The sequence below is a fragment of the Cheilinus undulatus genome, linkage group 23 (assembly GCF_018320785.1).
Source record: "Cheilinus undulatus linkage group 23, ASM1832078v1, whole genome shotgun sequence".
Taxonomy (NCBI): domain Eukaryota; kingdom Metazoa; phylum Chordata; class Actinopteri; order Labriformes; family Labridae; genus Cheilinus; species Cheilinus undulatus.
In genome coordinates this window covers 20,466,512-20,488,010 of record NC_054887.1, presented here as the reverse complement: position 1 = coordinate 20,488,010, position 21,499 = coordinate 20,466,512, and the positions used below count along the sequence as shown (strand labels likewise).

General features: G+C 39.2%; 1 protein-coding gene across 4 annotated transcripts in view; it reads left to right on the top strand.

Moving 5' to 3' along the window:
• Positions 1–21,499, top strand: part of grm8a (glutamate receptor, metabotropic 8a) — a 351,812-nt gene that overhangs the window by 222,948 nt on the left and 107,365 nt on the right. For all 4 annotated transcript variants that reach the window (XM_041781265.1, XM_041781266.1, XM_041781267.1 and 1 more), the window contains 3 exons: positions 11,366–11,501; positions 11,627–11,781; positions 16,402–16,539. In XM_041781265.1, the coding sequence (XP_041637199.1) occupies positions 11,366–11,501; positions 11,627–11,781; positions 16,402–16,539 (429 nt within the window). The remainder of the gene's footprint in view (positions 1–11,365; positions 11,502–11,626; positions 11,782–16,401; positions 16,540–21,499) is intronic.

Below are 21,499 nucleotides of genomic sequence, written 5' to 3'. Positions count from 1 at the left end.
GAGGATGTCAAGATAACTGCGGGAAAAGAGAGGACGTCGAAGTCGGGGCTATATTATGTGAATGAATACTATGAGTTTTGTGTTATTACAGTTTTATTTAGTGAGAGTATTATCTTTTATTGAGCTAAATATATAGAAAAATAAATGGTGGACACCATGTGTGCATGTGTGTGAGCGTTTAAGTATTTATCTTAGTGTCTATCATTATTTTTAGATGCCTTTGGTTAGATGTAACCTTGTGGTTTCTTCTCAGATGTACTCTGGTACAATTGGTATCTCTGCAGTAATAATGCAGGATCCAGCACAGGAGGATTTCTGCGATGTCCAGAATCATAATGATACCCTAAAGTGAGTGCAGGCTGAAGGTCTGAGTAACCCCAGCAGTTAGCAGCTACAGTATCGCTGTATTATTACACTCTGCCGTGATATACTGAGGCGAGACTGGCAATTAACTTCCTGGATAGAAACCACAAATTATTGTAGTTTGTCTGAGCACCACTTGAAACATTTTACTATGTGTGCTATAGATCATCGCAAATATCCAATAACCATTCAACAAGGTGAACTGCTGCCTGGATTTATACACGGCACTCTGGAGACATCACCCATAAATTCAGCCCCATGTTTATTCACGTCGTGCTAATCGAACAAACATTAAATTTCTTTTAAGTGAAACAACCCCTTCTGTTCCCATCTATTCCTTTGTAAATGTTTCATTGTCAGTGATTATTAACTATTTAAAGCCACCCTACAATAAATGCTCACAAAATCAGGATTTGTTCAGGTCCAAGAAGCAGTTTTTGGGTTCAGGTTAGGTCTGTCTTAAATTTCCAAGCCCATTTCAAGCTCCAAGGCCTGTGTCCTTTAAGGCGTATTTTAATGGGAGGATGTAAATTTCCTGGGACAGCGGTTCTGTGGGTGTTGTCAATGATTCATTAGCAAGCCTGGGGAGAAGTTTCAGCTCAGAGTGGAAGAAAAAATGCAGAACACAATATTTAGCGCACCACTTCATTTACACACAAAAAAAGAGCCTGTGTGCCAGCTTGTGTGTTACTGGAGTGCACACAAATACATGCAAAAGCTCACTGGTAAGCATAGGCAAATTCACACAAGCATTTGTAATAAGGCACACACATGTCCACACAAAGAAATCAGTGACTTCAAAGGCCTAATGCTGCAGAGCCCCAAGCTAGGAACAAAGCATAGAGAAGCAGAGGGCAACTTTTAATTTTAAAGCAGTGCTAATGAGGTTCAGAGAGAAAGAAGAGTGTGTCAAAATCAGTGTGTGTTTTCCTCTATGATTGTGTGTTGTCTCTAAAAGTCTCATTCACTGGCAGGTGTTACTGTAGGGATGATGCAGTGGGCTTTTTTAAACTGAAGAAATGCTTACTAAGCTGTGCAAGAAATTAATATCTTCCTGTGTGGATTTGTGAGGCACACATACACTCATATTTATCCCAGGATTACTGATAGATGGAGAGGCTGACAACATTTTTAAATAGTAAAGTTACTTTTATACCAGTGTTTCATCTCACACAAACATAAAGATTAAAGAATACAACTCTCTCCATGCAGTGCCAGTGGCATAAGAAGTTCAGCTTTGCTTTATAGTTCCCAATATGACTCATCTTGCTCAGGAAAGTGTGTAACCACCAATCTCAAAGTAAAACAGCCATGCAGTCTTCTCTCTGCACTCCTGAATAAGCCGCTCCCTTTCTAGACAGTGTTAGCGTTTTCCCAGCACATGCAGCGATCTGTCCATTGTGTGCCAGAAGCAGCACTCTGCTCTGTTTAAGACATGCATTGAGCCTATTTTCAGTGGAGCCCGCTGCCAGTATGTATAGGTATTCACAGAACCACCCAACAAGGAAGACATACTCAGGAACGCACAGAGAACCGGGCCAATTTCAAAATAAAACTCCATGTTCAGATACTTGATCATTTATCCCCTCACTATATCAACATCACATCAAGACAGGAAGCAAAGAATAAGCAAATAAGTAACTTACAGGCAAAGAAACATGCTGTTTGTTTGTTGTTCTCTTTATTTCTGTGTGAACTTGTGATGTCATGAGTTCTTTGTAAAAGGTGTCTGATACCAGAATTGTTCATTTCAATAGGAAACTAGCTAAAATGAAACAGAATCCTGAATCTTCCTTCATGTCTTTGCAGACGTTCTGGTGTGTTTTAACTTCTTTAGAGCAGTGGTTCCCAACTGGTCAGGCTTCAGGACCCACCACCACCTCTTTATGAGAAATTGTGTGGTCTTGTAATCTGGCATGCAGGGCATTTTCCCAGTGGACTGCAAAACTTAGGGGCCAGTAACATTTTGTTTGTACTCCTACTTGAGTAAGGATATTGTGTCCTTCATGTTCCCCTCTGACATCAAGAATCAGTGAAAAGGTAGATGCACATCATAAAATATATTTATGGTGTTTTCTTCTTGACTTTGTACTAGTTTGGGGTAATAATTCCAAATTACAAAGTTTATTTTATTATCATTTGCACATGTTCTGACACATTTGGTATAAAAAATGGTGTGGTTATGTTGTGTATGACTAGGGCTAAAGAATCGGTTTGGGTAAAAAAAAAAAAAAAAAAAAGAAGCCAAATTTTCTTCCCAGTCCAGTACTGGAAATCATAACCCAAATGTAAAATATTCAACCACTCAGTTTTATAAAAGTCATTGCAGTTAGGACCAGACATGGAAAAAAATGAGTGAACAGAGACAGGTTGTGCACAGAAATAATTTGAAGGCACATGATTACAGTGTAAATTTTATTTGACAGCATGGAAATTTGGGGATTTTTTGAAGGATTTTCATATAATCTAAAAAAAAACAGCTTTGCTATCTATTGAACTAGAAATAAATAGGTTACAATTTTGACTAAAGGCCGAAATGTACTCGTCATCGCTGGAAAATCACCCCCAAAAATGTATGGCTGCAATGTATGCCAACTTAGATCGTAGATCTTTGGCACATTTCTTTCCCTGGCACACATTTTTGACCCACTGGAAACAGCTTCGTGACCCATTTTTGGGTCTCGACCCACCAGTTGAGATTCACTGCTTCAGAGCATAACATTTTCTCTCTACATATCACTACTCTGTTTAGGCAAGAAGACTTGCCCTCATTTGATCACCCAAAGCAACATCAGCTCTCTCTCTCTCTGTTTCCACTTGCAGCCCCATGGGTTAAAATACAATTGTACATGTTTCTTTATCAAAACGTTGGCACTTTGGGTAATATCACAGGTAAAATAACAGATTTCAACTGATTAAAGCATCTTAAAAGTATAAAACTATTGAAAATTTACTCGCCTTATTCTTGATTCAGCTGAGCAGAGCTGAGCGGAGCTGCACTTTGTAAACAGACCCCGTGGGTGAGAGGGCACGCCGCTGGTCAGAGCAAAACCACGGTGCAGAGGTGAGGGTGGAAAAGAAACAAAGACAAAGTAGGCTAGTATTATAAATCATGTATGAGATGATCTTACAGCTACTTTTTGAAATTAACAATTATCACTCCCAGAGACTCATTTTCTTGCACATATACATGGACGTACATTTCACTTTGTCAGCTTCATTCTCATACATAGTTTTAAAAAGCATTAAACAAGCTAGCAGATTTAGCATTTAGCGATCCTAGACATTTAAACTGAAGAAACAGCCTAATTTAATTTGCATTGCTGTGTTGTTAAAGAGATCATTTACTTAACAATGTCAGTAAAATGGATGGTATTCTGTAGTTAGGAGATGCAAAGTAAGTGTCTTAGCATCTCCACAGTCTCTCACACTAAAACTGTGTCACCTAACTCTTCTGCTTTCTTCTTCTTTTGTTATAATGACAGTAAGCAAACAGCTTTGAGATGTAGCTTGGAGTCACTGCCTGGAGCTGCATCACAACCAGGCAAGAATAATAAGGGATAAACAATTAAATGTAATAAAAGTAGTGGGAAACTTTGGTTTAAATAAGTTAATGTTAGAAAATGTGATGACTCCTCTCAAACAGAGAAGCTGATCGTTATCACTGACTAACTTCCAGAACAGGAGCTTCAGTTAGGAATTTCTCTGTTTCAGTTGCTGACTGCGCTTCTGTCTTTATAAATGCAGTCACCAGTTTTGTTTACAGGGATCTGTTTGATTCAGCATAGTGAAGTGTTTCCTTCAAGGGCCCAGCAATAAGAAGGAACTTGTTAAGGATATTAAATGACATACAAAGAGCCAATAGAGATGAAGTGAGTTTAAACACTGTTGCATTTTCAACAGTGATGTTTCAGCTGTCAGTTGAAATGCCATGACGAACAGCCTAATGTTCCTGTCTTCTTGCTCACTTGTTAAATCACAGATCTCCTGAGCTCTTTTCTAATCACATCGACAGCTTATCTCTCCCGCTGTTTTTGTCTGTCCGTCTATCTGTCTGTTACTCTGTCTGCTTTGTTGGCTTTGTGGGCCAGCTTTTTCCTTTCTTTCTCTCTTGAGACACAATTAGCCAATATTTGATAGATGCTTAATTTGAAAAGCATCACACCTTATACCAGGGTGATAGACTCAATGGAAGGTGTGAGGGGTATGATCATCAATCAAAGCTAAAGATAATTAAAGGAGAAAAGCAGGAGGAAGGGTCTGGGATCAAAATCCTTTGTGAGGCACTGGTTGATAGCTTGCTAACTAGCCTCTAGGTCAGATAATCTTATTCAGACAATCATGATAGCATTTAAACTCAAAAAAAGAGCACAAGTATGAATTAATAATACCTACATACAGTGCTGTGCAGAACTTTTAGGCATATTTGGGCCAAAAATTGAGGCTGAAGTAGGACCAGTCTGGCATTGGTGAGAAAACTTTCCTGAGGGCACCATCAGGCAGAAAGGAGGATTGACACAACCTAGACTGTGCTCTGGATGTCCTTGTGTTTCTCATACCAGGGGTATTAGAAATGAACTGTTAAAAAATGTCAAAGTCCACACCTTTAATGCACAGTAAGAGGTGGATATTGGGAGTAAGCACGGCCTAGGGTACTGTCTGGGTGTGCAGAAAACTGGAGTTATATTGCATCGTTATATAGGATTTGTTTTGACTTGTGGAAAACTGAACAATGCTGTGTTGTATCAATGAAATCAATGGTATTTGTATTTGATCAGTGGACATTTCATTCATTAATATAAACAGCACACTCTTACAGATGATGAAATCGGTGTAAAAGATTTTAGAAAATCCCAAAAATTATGGAATTTGGGAAAAAAAACTGATTTTGTAGGGCCCTGGACACATGAAGAAAATGTGAGCTACATTGCTTTATTGTATGGAATTAAAAACAGAATTGCATAGTCCATATGGACAATTATTCATCAGCAATTATTGATGAATACTTCACTAAATCACTTTTTTTTCAGATACACCTAGTAATGTTCATTAAAGAGTTTAATGAAAACATTTACAGCTAAATAAGGTCACTGAATTCTGAAAAGATCAATGATTTAGCTTTTTTGCCAGTGATTTCACACAGAAGCAGAGGACTCTCCTTGGGGGGCAGGTAGTGATTTCTGCATAGAGAAATGTTACCAAAGAGGCTGGTTATGACTATGCTAAACGTTCAAAGGGCAATGATAAAAACATTCTTGCTATAGTCTATAATGTGCCCTGAAAGTAGCGAAATTTTCGGACAAAAATATAAAAAAGGTCGAGAAACTCACAGAATAGCAGCAGCAGGCAGGAATTAAAAAGCCTATGTCTAAAGCTTGAATGAGCGGTGTCACACTGCACTCATGTATGGCTCGTTCTCAAAAAGCGGTCTGGTTTGGTTCAGCACAGTTTTGCCATGATTTACCACAGAGAGATCCGAGAGAGATCCTGATCATTTGGCTCAGCTCAGTGGAGCTGGTTGTCTGGCTCCCCATGTCTCTTTATTTGATACCAGTTTAGCTTTTAAAACTGGGACTGAAAAATGACAAAGGATGAAGGAAAGGAAACTGGCACTCAAACAGGAGCTAGCTACCGTGGCTAACATTAGTGAGCTGTTATGTAGAACAGGCTTGTTTGCGAATGGCACATTTTTACTTGTCGCTCAACCCACAAGGTTGATTCGGTTGATAGTATATCACCATCTCATCTAGACTCTTTTCTCCCTTCATCTGGTTAGATGATGCTTGGAGGTCTGCTGGGCTGAGTCATTTGTGATATTGATCCCCTCCATGCAGGTAAATCTACTTATCTGTGGTAAAGATCACTTTTTTTAAGTGTAGGGATGAGGGATGGGATCAATCTGATCCAATATCGGTATCGGGTCCAATATGGACATAATTAATAGATCGGATGTCTGACTGATGGTGCCGATCCAAGTGACCGATCCAAATCCATCCTACAGTTTGCGGTAGACCATGAACACACCGCAGTCGAACACGAGACAGTCTGCGTGTAACTGAGCTAGTTTGATGACGTTTTTCTTTTATTTTACCATTAAGGCATTTTAAATTCAGTTTTGCATTTCCCATGTTACTCTCTCACACTTTTTTAATACTTCAGGGAAGAGTTTCCTGAAGAGCGAACTTAAGGGAAGAAGAAAGCGATAGCAGCAATCTTTCTCACCTCTGTCACACAGCGAGAAAGATGACTAATCCCTCCTCCCTTTTTTCCCTCCTCCCCATTCATGCCTCTGCTGGTTAATTGATGAAATTGTGCAGGGAGAGAAAGAGTGAGAAAGAATGGGGGAGTGTAAAGGAGAGGCAGATTAATTAAATGTTGAGACAGCAGCATTTCCCCTTCCTGAAACAGACTGGATTTAATCTCAAAACAGAACCGAGTTAATTACCAACTATAAGACTTTAATTTGGTGATGCACTGGACACACTTAACATTGAATTTATCACTTTAACTTTTTCCCTGCATGTATTTTTTAAAAATGGCTAACGGACATCAAATGGACTTGCACACAAACACCAAAATAAGCTTGCACTTTTCATTCACTTGCATGGACTACTTTTTGCAGCTGACTCCTACACATGCAGAAAACCAGACAGTTCAGCTCAAAAATATGCCCCACACCTACACTGAGAGAGGTAAACAAAATGGAAACATGGACTCAGTCACACTGTGCCCATGTTAAGATCATAATAATCAGGTTATTAGAGATGAACTGAGCACTTTCTGTTGAGGAGCTCCATAATTCATTCATTCTTCTTGTAGACGAACGTGCTACGATCACTGAATTATGCAATAAACCGTCTATCACTGTGATCCAATACAGCTGAGATTGCTCTTTTATCTGACAAGAATAAAGAGAATTTTTAACTGGTCCCACATCAGCATGCCCAGCATGCGATGCCACATCTCTAAACAATTAATTATCCGGTTTTTACACAATCAGCCAAATTATGAGCCGGCAGATTGGGGTTTTTAGAGGTCAGAGGGATGTGGAGCGATTCTGTCCATAACAAATCATGCTGTAGTTACTCTGATTACTCGATATTTAGCATGAAAATAAAAGGCATTTCTGACACTTAACTGGCAAATTGAGTTTTTCCGGCTCTGTTGACAGTATAATTACCATTTGATCTTTCTTCCACTGTTTCTACCCCCTAAAAAAGCCTTTTCAGTTGGATAGTTACTTGATTCTTCCCACAGAAAGCCTTCACACCATGCCAGGCACCTGAGATGCAGGTGTTTAACCCAGATCTTCTTTGAAATCGATACCAGGGCTTGTATTTCACAGAAACACTTCTCCACATCGACTAAACTTTTCTCTCGCACTATTAGCTTTCCACTCAGCCTCGAGAAGCAACTCCAGAGATGCTCAGTGGTTTTCTTTGACACTATTATGTCGTATGCCAATATTTTCACTACATATTTGCTTTATTTTAGAATCCTCTCTCCTGCTTTGTCGTGCAGGAATTTTGATGTGCTGTCTTTCTCCCCCTTCTTTTAACAGCTTTCAACTCCATGCTGTAAGAAAGTGATTAAAAAAGACGCTGACCTAACCTCTCAGCTTTCCTTTCAACCAAGCAGCAAAGGTGCAGGCTAACAGCTAACGTTAGCTTTAATGAGCTGCTTTTTGGCACCATCAAAAAAGAGGAGTGCTTTAGGGTTAGCAGTGAATTTGGCTGCTTCACTTACTGCCAGAGTACCAAAACACTTACACAAAGGCACACAAAGATTGCTTTTATTAGAGAATATTTTCTGTTAGCATCAGCCAACATTTTATTTCTTCTCCAAGGACAACATAAGAGCTTGTGCATGCATGTTCTTAACATGTTTTGTGGCTCTACTTATAGAAAGTAACTTTAAAGGCAGTGATTATCCTTGAGAAACTTCTGAACATTCAAGTATTTATCACTTTATTGTGCTGTGTTTGTTAGGGCTGAACTGGGCTGTCTGTGCAGATTCTGTCACTATAGTGATTATCCTTGAGAGGCTTTTAATTTGAAGCTAATGAGTATTTGTTTTAGCAGTCGTGCACACTGGTATGCATGCATCTGCAAGGGAATGCAAGTGTGTATGTGTGCGTGATTAAGGGGAGTGATGTAGCGAAAGCGACAGACTGTACAGATGTTCAATAAATGGGCTGGAACAGGCTTGAAGGAAAGGGGACATCAGTCACTCTCATTCTCACAAACAAAAAAGCATTGAGAGAAGTGCAGAAAAAGGACAAGAATACCATCTTTTTGTTCTCTGGTTCAGGATAAAGCAGATGTAATGTTACTAATTACCTAATCCTGCACAATAACACACACCTTTACACCCTAATGATCTAATGAAGCACAGCTAATTAACAGAACAGCCTAAATAGGAAGTCTGGATTAGTGCAAAGCAGAATGGGATGTCGGATTATCTCCCAGTGTGTGTGAGCGAAGAAGTGAGTACTGTTTATGTTGGAGCCCGTTTATTCACAACTGAAAGTCATTCAGAAACTATTACACTTGTATGTATGAAAGAAAGCTCTAGAATAGGTATCAAAAGCATTTATTATCTCACATAATAAGCAAGCGAACTGTTATAGCCGTGAGGGTTATTCTTGTCATGCTTAACAACGAAAATTAAGGAATGTAAGGGTACAGAGGATATTTACACGCTCTGTGCAGTGATGTGGTTCGGAATTGTAATCCTATCTTGTTTTGCTTTTTCTCTGCAGCCATCATCACCTCCCACCTCCTATTATTTTCTTCAACCCTTCATCTTGCCTATTTTTCGTTGCCTTAATTTCTCTTTCTCTTATCTTGCATTGTCTTCAAATTGCTTTTTTAAGGAGATATTTTAGTATTTTTCAAGTTGGGTTGTCTAAGGCAGTGGTTCCCAATCTTTTATCCTTAGGGTCCCCCTATTTGTATCAAAGAAAAGCTGATCCCTGTAAGGACCCACTTGGAAAAATACACATCAACGTTTATTGCTGTCATTGACAAAATCCCTGCCTAATAGACCGGCTTGGTTTTGATGTAAGATCTATGTGAAAACTAAAAATTTTTATGACAGTGTGTTAGGGCCACCCAAGAAAAAAAATTGTCAAGAGGAACAGTTTGTCAAAGTTAAAAATGTTGTTTATTTACATGAAAAAAAGAAATGTTAGACTTTGATAGTTGTAGATGTACATTTTTTTAAATCTTTTATGTTAGCCCTAATACACCATCATAGAGTGTCTTTGTAATAATCATGTTAAAAAAAAACATCTACTTTTGATAGCGTCAGAGCAGACAGGGTCTCTGAGATCTCTGGGACCCCCCTGGGTCCCCAGGTTGGGAACCACTGGTCTAAGGTACTTGGCAATTGTAATGGCATTATCCATCCATCCATCTGTCCATCCATTCATTTTCAACACTGCTTAGCTTGCTGGGGGTCGTGGCAGACTGAAGCCTATCCCTGCTGTCATTGGGCAGGAGAGGCAGTACACCCTTGGCTGATCACCAGTTTATTACAGGGCTGACATATGGAGACAGACAACCAGACACATACATGCTCACACCTATGGCCAATTTAGACTCACCAGTTAACCCAATGAGAATGTCTTTGGTGGTGGGAGTAATTTCAATGTGCACTGCCCCTTTAAGGCAAGCAGACTGGGAGCACTAGCAAGGAAGCTGGGCTACACGGTGCTACAGATGGGTACAGTTGATCTCCATAATTTTGCAGTTTTTAGGTGAAAAGGGGCCTAATAACCATGTTGGGTCAAATAAACACTACACTAAAAAATTCGGAGACTTTTTATTCACCCCCCCTGTAAGTCTCTGTTTTGCACTATTTTGCAATGCAACTTTCGGCAACGTGTTCTTCTGCTTCAGAGTATTGTCATCTCTTGATCAGCTGTTTCAGTCTGCATCCGTGATGGATTTAACAAAAAACAACAAGCTAAGCTTTAACTAGTTATTTCAGCTCAGCTTCCACTTTAACAACTGTCCTATTGTTTTCATGAAGTAAGCATAACGTGTGGACTGTAGCTTGGGTAATAACCAGCCATTAGAAAAATATAGCCACAGCCATAAACTTACCTGGATGACAAATTTCAATTCAGCTCTTCTGGTCATGGTTGGGTTTTCCAATTTATCCTGGAAAAAGTTGAAGGCCTGTATAACAGCAGGGATCAGTAAGGCAGGGAACTCTGGATTGGGAGTGATGCAGGCTGCAGGTGTATGTGAGCCGCTGTCCTTTGTTCAGAGTAAGTGTCTAGAAGTAATGTTGCAACTAAGTTCCACTCATGACAGCAGCAGCTCTCCAGGTTTGTGGACATGTTTGGGAGCATCAGATTAGAGTCTGCTTAGGGCCTCACTTTGGCCAAGGGCAGTTGTGTTAGGGAACACTGAAGTGTTTTATCACACCATACTGTACTATATCATATCGTATGGTACTGGATTATAGCATTGTATTGTATTGAATCATATTATCCATGCTATCCCAACTCTCCCTTGAAACACTTTGCGCCTGTTACTGCTCTGTTTCTACCTTCTTCGTCTCTATCTTGTCTCATCTCATCTCATCAATCTATAACTCATGTATATGAAGTTTTGTATTAAATGTTTTATACAGCAATCTGTGTTTCTCATATTTCTCAAATGTTGATTGCTTACATGGAGCTTTGGTGTCCTCCAAAATCACTTGGCAAGTGATAAGTATTTTGGATTTTTCTCCATTTATCTTTAATTTTTATGATGGTTTCTGCTGTTAAGGCAAACGTCCAGTTAGACTCAAATTTATCAGAAATGCTTTGAGTATAATACCTCATCATTTTCCAGCAGTAGAAGGAATATTTACAACTATGTTTTCAGAATTGAAAGCAAGGTAGGCAAAGTAAAGAGCTACATGAGAGTAACATACAAAAAACAGAAACTCTAATAGATCGCTGATAAAGTCCTGTTCTGACCTGCTTTCCTGTTTTCTGTCCCAGGTGGCGTCTGTATCGCTCAGTCTTTGAAGATCCCAAGGGAGCCCAAGCCAGGGGAGTTTGACAAGATCATCAGACGCCTGCTGGAGACCTCCAATGCCAGGGCTATCATCATGTTCGCTAATGAGGATGACATAAGGTATCTTCAACAAGTCCTCCTGCTTCTAATGCCCACAGAGACATATTTACTGCACTTTCGAAAAGCATTTTAACCAGTTTTTTGTTGTGCTCTTTTGCATACATTCTTTGGTCTCCTTCAAACAGACGAGTTCTGGATGCAGCAAAAAGAAACAACCAGACAGGCCACTTCCTGTGGGTTGGCTCCGACAGCTGGGGCTCTAAAATCTCTCCTGTGATTGGCCAGGAGAGAGTGGCAGAAGGAGCCATCACCATTCTTCCCAAACGAGCATCTGTGGATGGTAAGCTATTTGCACCGTGACTCCTTCCATATACCTGGCTACGTGACAAAGAAAAAGAAGCTGACTTTAGGAGCGTGTTTGAAGTCTTATAGAACAAATTAAGGCTAAAACCCAAAAGGTGGAAGTGAAATGCACCCATGTTGCCTCTTGGTCCCAGTGGGCAACATTTTTTGCCATTAGGCTGGGAAGGAAACCCTCATTTGCTCCCTGTCAGACTTCCACATTAGATAATTGACTCCTGGAGGGGCACAAAAGGGACAAGATATAAACTTAAAGCGAGGAGAGAAAGGTGGAGAGAGAGCCTAGGAGGAAGTTAAAATGAATCAAAGTCAGCTTTTCCTGGCTGACATGAGGGAACACGCCATGGGGTCTTCAGGAGGACTTTTTGAGTGAGATGGAAGCAGCGGGGGATTTATGAAGAGTGCATACACCGTTACCAATTTATAAGGTTCACTTGACAACCTGATACTGGGAGGGATATGACTATAAAGTCATTCTAAACTCACATTTACAAGCTTGAAAGACATTTGTTTTTTATTTTACTGGACTTCATTTCAAAGAAGCTACTCCTTCACACCTGTTCACCAACACTTTTTCCACTTTTAATGTAACTTATAACTAATACAATTCAAGTGAAAAAAACATGAATATCTTTTAGGTGGAATTAATTAATAAATAACAAAATCTGACTGCAAAATGTGCACCTTTTGACACAATTACAACACTCAGTCATTATGGAGTCAGTGTAAGATATCCCAGCCTGTCAAAGTTTTCCCACTCTTCCTTTCAAAAGCTTTAAAATTCTGTGAAATTATGAGGACATCAATTACAACATTAAAGGGAACATATAATGCAAAAATCACTTTTTCAGGCTTTTCTAACACAAATATGTCCCCCTGGCCTGTCCACAATCCCCTCAAATACCAGAACAATCCATTCTCTTTCCCCCTCTCTTTATCCACCTTTCAGAAAATATGTGCTGAAACAAGCTGTTCTCAGATTTTCACCTCGTGACCTCACCAGGGGCATAAGCATCCGCCCCCAGGTTTGGTTGGCCCTCCCCCACTTGGAGGAAAGTTCCGCGCTCCTCTCTTGATCTTCCCCTCAGCTACCAGCTGAGATGCTGGATAGCTCAGTGGGTTACCCTGCTGACTACAGTGTGGGAGATTGATGATCCGAATCCCAGTCAGGCCCTAAACTTTGGATAAAAGTGTCTGTAACATCAGGAGTGCTGCATCCATTTCCTGAGAGGGGTGTGGTCAGGGGTGGAGTCAGACAGCTAATTACCATTAAAGTCACAGACACAGAAACAGCTCGTTCTGGGAAGGGCTGAGACAGAGGGGTTTTTAGACATGCAAAAATCCAATACTGGAGTGTTTTTCAGCAACAAACTTCACAGGCATGTTTTGGGGACCTCTGAGAATGATATAAACTTGTCTTAAAATGGTAAAATATGTCTCCTTTAATCTGAAAAGAGGACCGAGGGCTGGCAGAGCGAGCTGCTAACTTTAGCCATGCTCTACTCCATATAGCCCATATCATATACCCACTGAAACAATGAATATGACTGTTTCTAAACATCATCTCCACTTCAGACTAGTTGAGCTGGATCAGGGAACATCACTATGACATCGGTATCAACATTTAAAATATAAATTCTGCTTATTTTTACAGTCAGAATGTCAGCTGTAGATATTGTCAGTATAAATCCTATATCAGTCTTAAATATTGCCAAAATGTCCAAATGTACCATCAGTTCTAGTTGGTTTCTTTGGTGCCACACATTCAGTGGGGCCCACCATGAGCCCTGAAAATTTTGGATTAAGCCCCAGATGTAGAACAACCACCAGACTGTCTACTTTCCTTCACCTCTCTCAGATCTGCTTTACTCAACCTCTTTTTGCACAGGAGACACATGGAGTTCTTTACAGTAAAAAAGGTTTGAATATATTGGTATGGATGTCACCTGAAATGAGTTTGGAAATCAGCTGATAATGGTAAAAATCCAGTATCTTGAATCCCTGTTGTTTGGAACTGTTCATAATAATGCTTCACAGTGGGTTATTCTTTACACAAGAACTTTTTCAGTTAAAAGACAGGTCTACAAATGTAGGTATTCTCATTCATCCTTATTATGTCATTGATGTTAGTATGCTATTAATTAGAGACTAGGAACAAGAAACATTAGCTTAACAAAATACCTTGAACATGGTGAGACTGCTTTTGTTATCACTACGAGGCTTTCAAACAGCTCCAGTAAGTCACTGCTTCTGGTAAAGAAAAATTAATAAGAAAGTGATATAATAGTCTAACTGGTTCCTGTTCTTCTTGGCTGTGTGCACTACTAAGCTAACTGTCTTATAGTTAGCACTGCCAGGTAGAGAGAAGTTCCTTTCCGTAGATAATGGAAATATGTAATGGATACATTTCCAAAGAACCTAGAACTGTCAGATTTTTATAACCTCTACAAGCAGTACACCTGTGAGCACATTGCAAAATATTTGATCTGAGATGACACAAGCTACCTGTTGAGCGTCAGAGAGTGAACCTACTGTTCCCAGCAATCTTAGTACCAGCTGAGCTACCCAGGTGCACATGGGACCAATTTCTCTGACAGCAGAGAAGATTAATCAAGGCAGCTCGTGTCAGCTTTACAGTGAGTCAGACACAGCACAGACTGTCCGAGTCAGCCTGAGAGTCCCCAGTGATTCCCCCTCCCTGCGTGGTTTGTTTAACCTATGTTATTCAGCCTTCGAGTTCAACCCCTGCGCCATCTGTATTAATAAAGTCTAAATGCTTCTTTGTTGTCTTCTAGTCCTCTATTTATGAGGTCAGAAGACTTTTTTCCCCCAGTAACAGTGACAGAAGCGGATCAGTACGTGCATATCCCGTGCATTTGCTCATTTTATTTCTCTTTTCTTTCACCTATCTCCTTACCTCTGCCTGTCAGCCTCTGACAGGTAATCCTATTCCTGTGAGTGGATGAATATGTTCTACCATGTTCTTTTTCCTCCTCGCTACTTATTAAATTGGACAAGTAGCCAACTCGGACAGTGAAAGCTCATTTTAAAATGTTTGCTCTCTCTGTCCTCAGCCTCAGGATTTGATGGGAGCTCAAATACTATATGGCTCAACGTATATTTTCTAAATCATAGTTTACATCCAAAGTATTTAAGAAACTTTTCATCAGACAAACATGGAACACTTTAATTACCATTTTTAATGTAAATGCACACAAGCTAAGTGGGAATTGACTGCTAGGGGTTGACGAAAGGGAGGAGTCCCAAGAAAATTTGCCAAAGATATATTACCTTAACGCATGCATATTAAAAGTAAGATAAATAAATATATACATTTCTTGTGAGATTTTACAATTTTATATTCTTTTTGGACGTTCATACATCATTGTAATTCACAGAAAGATTTTAATTTTGTATTTATGTGGAACTTCTTTGATATATTATATACAAATGATGATCAGGCTGTTTTTGATCATTATGATCATATTTGGCAGTGACCCGCTTAAAAGGAATTGTTAGCTAAAAGATTCTATTTTATTTCTTTCATTTTTAAAGGTGCAGTGTGTAATATTTAGTCTAGCAGCATTTAGCAAAACAAGCTTGGTTAAAATGAAAGGTAACATTTATAAGTAGATTGATCTAAATTAGTGTTGACATCTGATAACATATTTTTTAAATTTATGTTTTAAATTAACTCAGAATAAGCCTTTTATTCATACATAGGGAGGGTCCCCTCCAAGGAGGCTGCCATCTTGGATTTTTGCATTTTGCCTGTTTCTATGGCACCATAGAAGGAACCAAATAACAGTTAAGCATGCATTGATTTTTAAACTTCACTGGTTCCCACAGTTATCACCAGAGAAATGAGCATCACACTTCAGAATTGACTGTTAGATATTGATAGTCCCAGTTTTACACACTGTACCTTTAAGATTTTGCTTTATTTTGTAGGTCTGCTTTGATTTAGGCTGACATTACTTCCCTTCCTGTATTGATAGAAAACAAGGTTTTATTTTGAAAGCAGACAAAGGGACTGATGAAAACTTGTTATGGAGTGAATATAAATAGCAACAAAATAACAGTAAAAAAGTTAAAGTTTTTAATGTTTAGTAACTCCTGAAGAGGCATTAAGCTCTGTCAATGAATTTATTGTTTTTGATGGATTTATATTCTTTGATGTTAGCTATAAAACGGTAGGTCAAGGAGTTAGTGAATACTTCATTTTGTGTTTGTTTTTCAGCTTTCCAATGCCTAAGAAATTTTTGGTGTCCATCCACTGACTTACACTCTCCAGTAAACTTTTCTCTGAGTTGCTTGGAGTGGACCTCCCAGACACAGGTGTCTTCATAATACAGTCACTTGACACACATTCACTGCACTCAGGTGATCCCTGTGTCACATATTGTGAGACTACTGGCATCAATTGGCTGGATGCCTGTCTAGTTAAGCCAGTCACTTTGAAAGGGGTGAATATTTGTCAAAAAAGCCAAATTATATTGATCTTGGTTGATTTATAAAATCAATAAAAGGATAAAACATCCAAGGGCAAGTAAATAATTTTTTCATATCCTATCCTAAACCCTCTCTGTCTCTTCAACAGCTTTTGATCGCTACTTTCGAAGCCGCTCACTGTCAAACAACCGAAGAAATGTTTGGTTTGCTGAATTCTGGGAGGAGAACTTCAACTGTAAACTGGGGATGCACGGAAAACGGCCTGGAAGTCTGAAAAAATGCACAGGTAAGAGTCTATCAGTCAATCAATCTTTATATAGCACTTTTCATACAATGCAATGTAGCAAAAAGTGATTTACACACAACATACAATTTAAAGAAAAATACATAAGTTCAAGCCCCCTCACCCCCCCCACCCGACCACCAACCCTCCCAGTATCCCCACCCTCTTCCCCACTTGGTAGTCCATACCTTGGCAGATGTGTCGTATATAATGAATCCCTTACACACAGGAACGTGCGCACTGAGGAAACGATATATATAAATATAATTATATATATATATAAATTCTCATACTTCATGTCACATCATCCACATGGTTTCCAAAAAATTAAACTGAAATTTACAAATCAACAAAACAGTTTGCAATTCATCTTAAAGTTGACAAACATTAAGAGAAAGCTGGTTGTAAATAGTAAGTATTGGCAGGATAGTTCTGCCAAAATAATTATTCTTTGCCAGTTTGAGAGGAAGAGTTTGAATTGAAACCTGCAGGGTTAGTTTTACTTTCCAACCTGGTTCACTTCTCATGGTTTCTCTCTCATCTGCAGTAAATAATAGTAGATTCTCAAAGCTTTCTCTTTGTCATTCTTTGCTTTGATTTATGCAGCTCAGAAATCCTTGCATATTTCTGATTCTTTTCATCTCTCCAACATAAATCAAACACTAGAACTACTCCACACCTACAAATGGCCTCATGCTTTCTTTCTCCAAACAGTCCAGCCCACTAACTGTGTGCATATTAAACCCATCACTTTGGATTGTCTAAAGCTTCACTGGAGCATCCTGCCTGTTAACATTTGTCAACAGGGACAAACAGAAGGGTTTAATTAGTATCTATATTGTAAAGAGCACTGTGGCTCTAATCAGCATCCTTAAAGCTCAGATCACACACGCTGCTATACTCCAAGGAGCAATCCAGTTCAAAGAGAACCATTGTTTGTGTACTCTTGGCTAAAAGGGAAATTAAATGATTGTTTGTGCCTGTGCATGTAAATACAGTAATTCAGTCTCCACAGTGTGTTCAAGTGTGTATTTGTATTGTATCAGGGCTGTTTTTGCAGCAGCAGACTCTTGTCATCATTTTGAGGTTTTTCCTCCTGATCTGTGAGGTTTGACCTGCATTTTGCTGTCAAATCACAACGCCTGCAGCTTGTTATTTTACACAGGTTGCTGCTGGGGGTGCATGTGTGTGAACATGATGTAGAGAGGGCCGTGGGTGCACTTTTCATGTACCCAAAGCTGCCACTGGCTGCACAAAAAACTGTCAGCACAGTTAGGGGACATTATCAGTATGTCTATTACAACGCCCGATCTTCTGTGTTTAGGTTGCATATGACCTCATGCTGCAGTGAGTCTGTTTGTGAATCACAGTGAGAGTTACCCCGCTGATGGCCTTCATTAGTTCATATAATTAGGTTTGTAAAGGCTGTGACTCCCATTGACCATCTATTACGAGCTGTGGCATCTGTGTACGTGGGCGTGTACATGTCGAGAGCCCTGTAGTCGTGCGACAGAGTCCATTAATTCCAAGTGGCGGGGTTCACAACCTCCAAATCATCAACACAGAAGCCAATCAGCAGCCTGCTGCTCAAGGTTGCTGCAGTGACACAGCTGATCGGAGGTTTTAGTAATGGGTGTGATTATTTCATGTGATTGGACTGAGAGCTGGAGACAGATGTAAAGAGAGAATGTCAACAAGTGCAAAAAAGAAAATTAACAGGAAGAGGGAAGGGAACAGAATGTTTGGATGCACAAATTAAAAAAAGGAGACACAAAGAAAGTAATAGATGAATAATCAGGAATAAATGACAAACAAGAGACAACAAAGCAATAAGTTAATAAAAGTGAGGATAGGACAAGGAAATGAGAGTCGAATTAATTCGGGAGAGGAATTAATTCTGCCTGTGAAAGACCTCAGTATGAGCATCATGCTTAGTTGTCTAAAAGATTTCAGTTTTAGCTAAATTAAACAGCAGAATTCCAGGCTTTATATCAGAAAAGTAATAAAGCAGATCAAGTTAGAATATTCTAGAAAAATCATAGGTTGTTTGCAGTCATGTGATCCTGATAATACACAAATGCCAGATAGGGGGCAAGAAGTGACATCAGTTTTGAATGAATAGGAATGGAGGAAAGTTCATTCATTAACGCTCTAAATGGACCTGAGGCGACTGTGGCTCAGAATGTCAGTTGTCCCACAGTTGGAAGTTTGTGGGTTGAATCCCCAGCTCCTGCAGTCATTTGTCGATGTGATGACACTTAACCTCACTGCTTCATCAGTGGAGCACAAATGGGTGTGGATGCATATGAATGGGAATAGCTAATACTGATAGCCACTTCTCCATATTAAACTCTGCCACCAGTGTGTGAATCCAGTCAAAAGGTGTGACCTGTGGTGTAAAAGTCATATGACTAGAAAAGCACTACACAAGCTCAAGACCATTTACCAAGTCCATTTACCTGCATGTCGAGTTACTGTGAGAAGATTTCTATGTTGAGTATGATCCCTACTTTTATAAAAAGTGATCTTTCCCACAGGCAACCAATTTACTTGGCTTGGAGTTGGTTCTGCAGGCCTCCTACTACATGTCTAGCCAGATGAAGGGAGATAAGAGTCTTGAGTAATCTTTTACTGAGCTAAGAAACTAGCTGTGCCTCTTTAACAGCTTTTCTCAACTATTTTGTCATCAACCTGCTTTTAATTGAAATGATGATATACTACTAAGCAAATAGACCTTGTGGGGCGTGATGTGTCATTCAAAAATAAGCATGTTCTATGAAACATCTCATTTGTTATTTAAAACATTTTTAAAAAGCCAAACTGTTACCAAATAAAGAGCTAACTGGGGAGACTTGCTCTTATAACAGAGGTTAGCCAAATGATCCAAAGCTCTAATAAGAGATGATTTTCACTCATGTTTTGGAAACACAGGCAAGATATGGAGTTAATTTTACACAAAAACAACACAAAACTTTGGATTTCATGGCGCTTCTTTATGCAGAAATTACTTCTTGCCCCCATTCTGGAGATCTTCACTATGTCGTGACGTCGTCTGCAAACAAACCATTTAAGGAGAGTTTTCCAGAGGATTCTTTTATCATTTAAAGCCCACCTAAAGGATGGTTACATGAATTGCTGTCTTAGACAATTTGAAGAAGAAACTGGAACACATGAGTCACTTAATGTAATTTGAATATTTTAATTGCACCTCATTAAAATTTCAATAAGAGACTCATATGCTCCAGATTCTTCTTTGAATTGTCTCAGACAGCAATCCGTTGAGTCCTTCTTTATACATTCTTGTTCTGAGAGCACCGACTTCCACCTGTGGAAGGGCTGAAGTGCAAGAGAAACCTGTTTTATCATTTAAATCCTGCAGTGGTGACACTAATTTACTTAGAAAAATCATTCAAATTCCCATGTGTGTTCTTCAACACAAATGTTGCCTTCAAAGTTAGTTTGAGCCCAAATCAAAGGGATGTGTTTCTGTTTGGGTGAATTATTTGAAGCATTTTACTATCTCTATTTAGGGTGGAGCAGGTTTTAACAAATGCCATGCTGTTGTGTAGTTTGTGAAGGTTTATGAGTAAATGTCACAAATTTCTCCTCAGGAAAGACAAAAAATAAAATTCAGTCAGGAGCACTCTCATCATACATTTTACCATTTAATTGCAAAATGCATATACAGATTTTCTTGACAAAGAAGGCTCTGCTGAAAAAGATGCCTCCTGGGTTAGTCAAGCAGCATACTTTGACTTTCGAGCATAGCCCCCACATGAAAAGATGCATTAATGACAATGCGTACTGAATGCAATAAAATTAGTTCAAAAGCAATCAATGCATGGTAGCATGAATCTGAATATGAGGGTGCAACGAGCTTTATGCTGTAAAGGATGAGGCTGGGGTGGATGAGGTTAAGCTTTGCCGGTCTTAGCAGCAGCAACAGTGTGGTGCATCAGCTTTAACACAAGCATGGATTAGTGAGAAGTACGCCACATTTAAATGGACCGCTGTGTTGAGAGAAAGAGCTGTGATTGGCTGTGGGAGTTGGGAGGCGATAATTGGGATCAGCTGGCCATCAGCTGATCACAACTGGGTGTATGAGTGCCCAGTAGCTTCCTGAAATGTAAAGCTGAATGACGTGTACACCTGACAATTATTTGTCATTATAATTTGAATGAAAGCAAACATCCCTCTTCTGCCCTTCTTAAACATTTGAAAATCTGCAGCTGCAAATATGTTGAGTAGAACTTAGCTCAGATAAAATGGGAGTAGTGTTTGATTTCTTTGAGGGATAAAACAAAAGCAGCATGTCTGACACCAAATACAAGACTCGATGTACAGGAATATTGTTGATTTATTCCTCGATATACAATATTTTATTTCTTTTCTCCACAGAGGTTGAAAGTATCACATTTTCTGCACCATAATTGCCAGTGCTAGTTTTTGTTTGAATTAGTCTTGAAGAAATTGAAGTGTTGGATGTCATGTTAAATGTCAAAGTTGTTTTAAATCCTCTCTCGCAACTCTGAGCAATTGTTTGGTTTCCTCTGAAGCTGCACAGTTTTGTCAGTGTTTCATCAGTCAGTCTAAAGCTGAGGCATCCTCTCACTACATGACTCATGCATCATCCTCAAAATGGAAAGCAAAGCCTTTTGCTACTGTCTTACAGTCCCACCTGCAAGATTATGTTTAAAACTTGATTCCTGTGTGACTCCAAAGTAGGTTACAGGAAGATAATGCTTGTTTTAATGAAATTTAGCCACTGTTGTATGGAGAGGAAATACACAGTTTTATTATTTTTTTTCACCAATGCCGGGCATTTTTTTTTCTGTAGTCCAATAAAGTAATTTTAAAACAGGTTTTTATTACATTACTTTATCTGTCAGTGGTAAGTACTGAAGAAATAAAAATCCCTCGACACTCTTCTGATCATTGTAGAAAGTCTTTTTCCTGAAGCGTG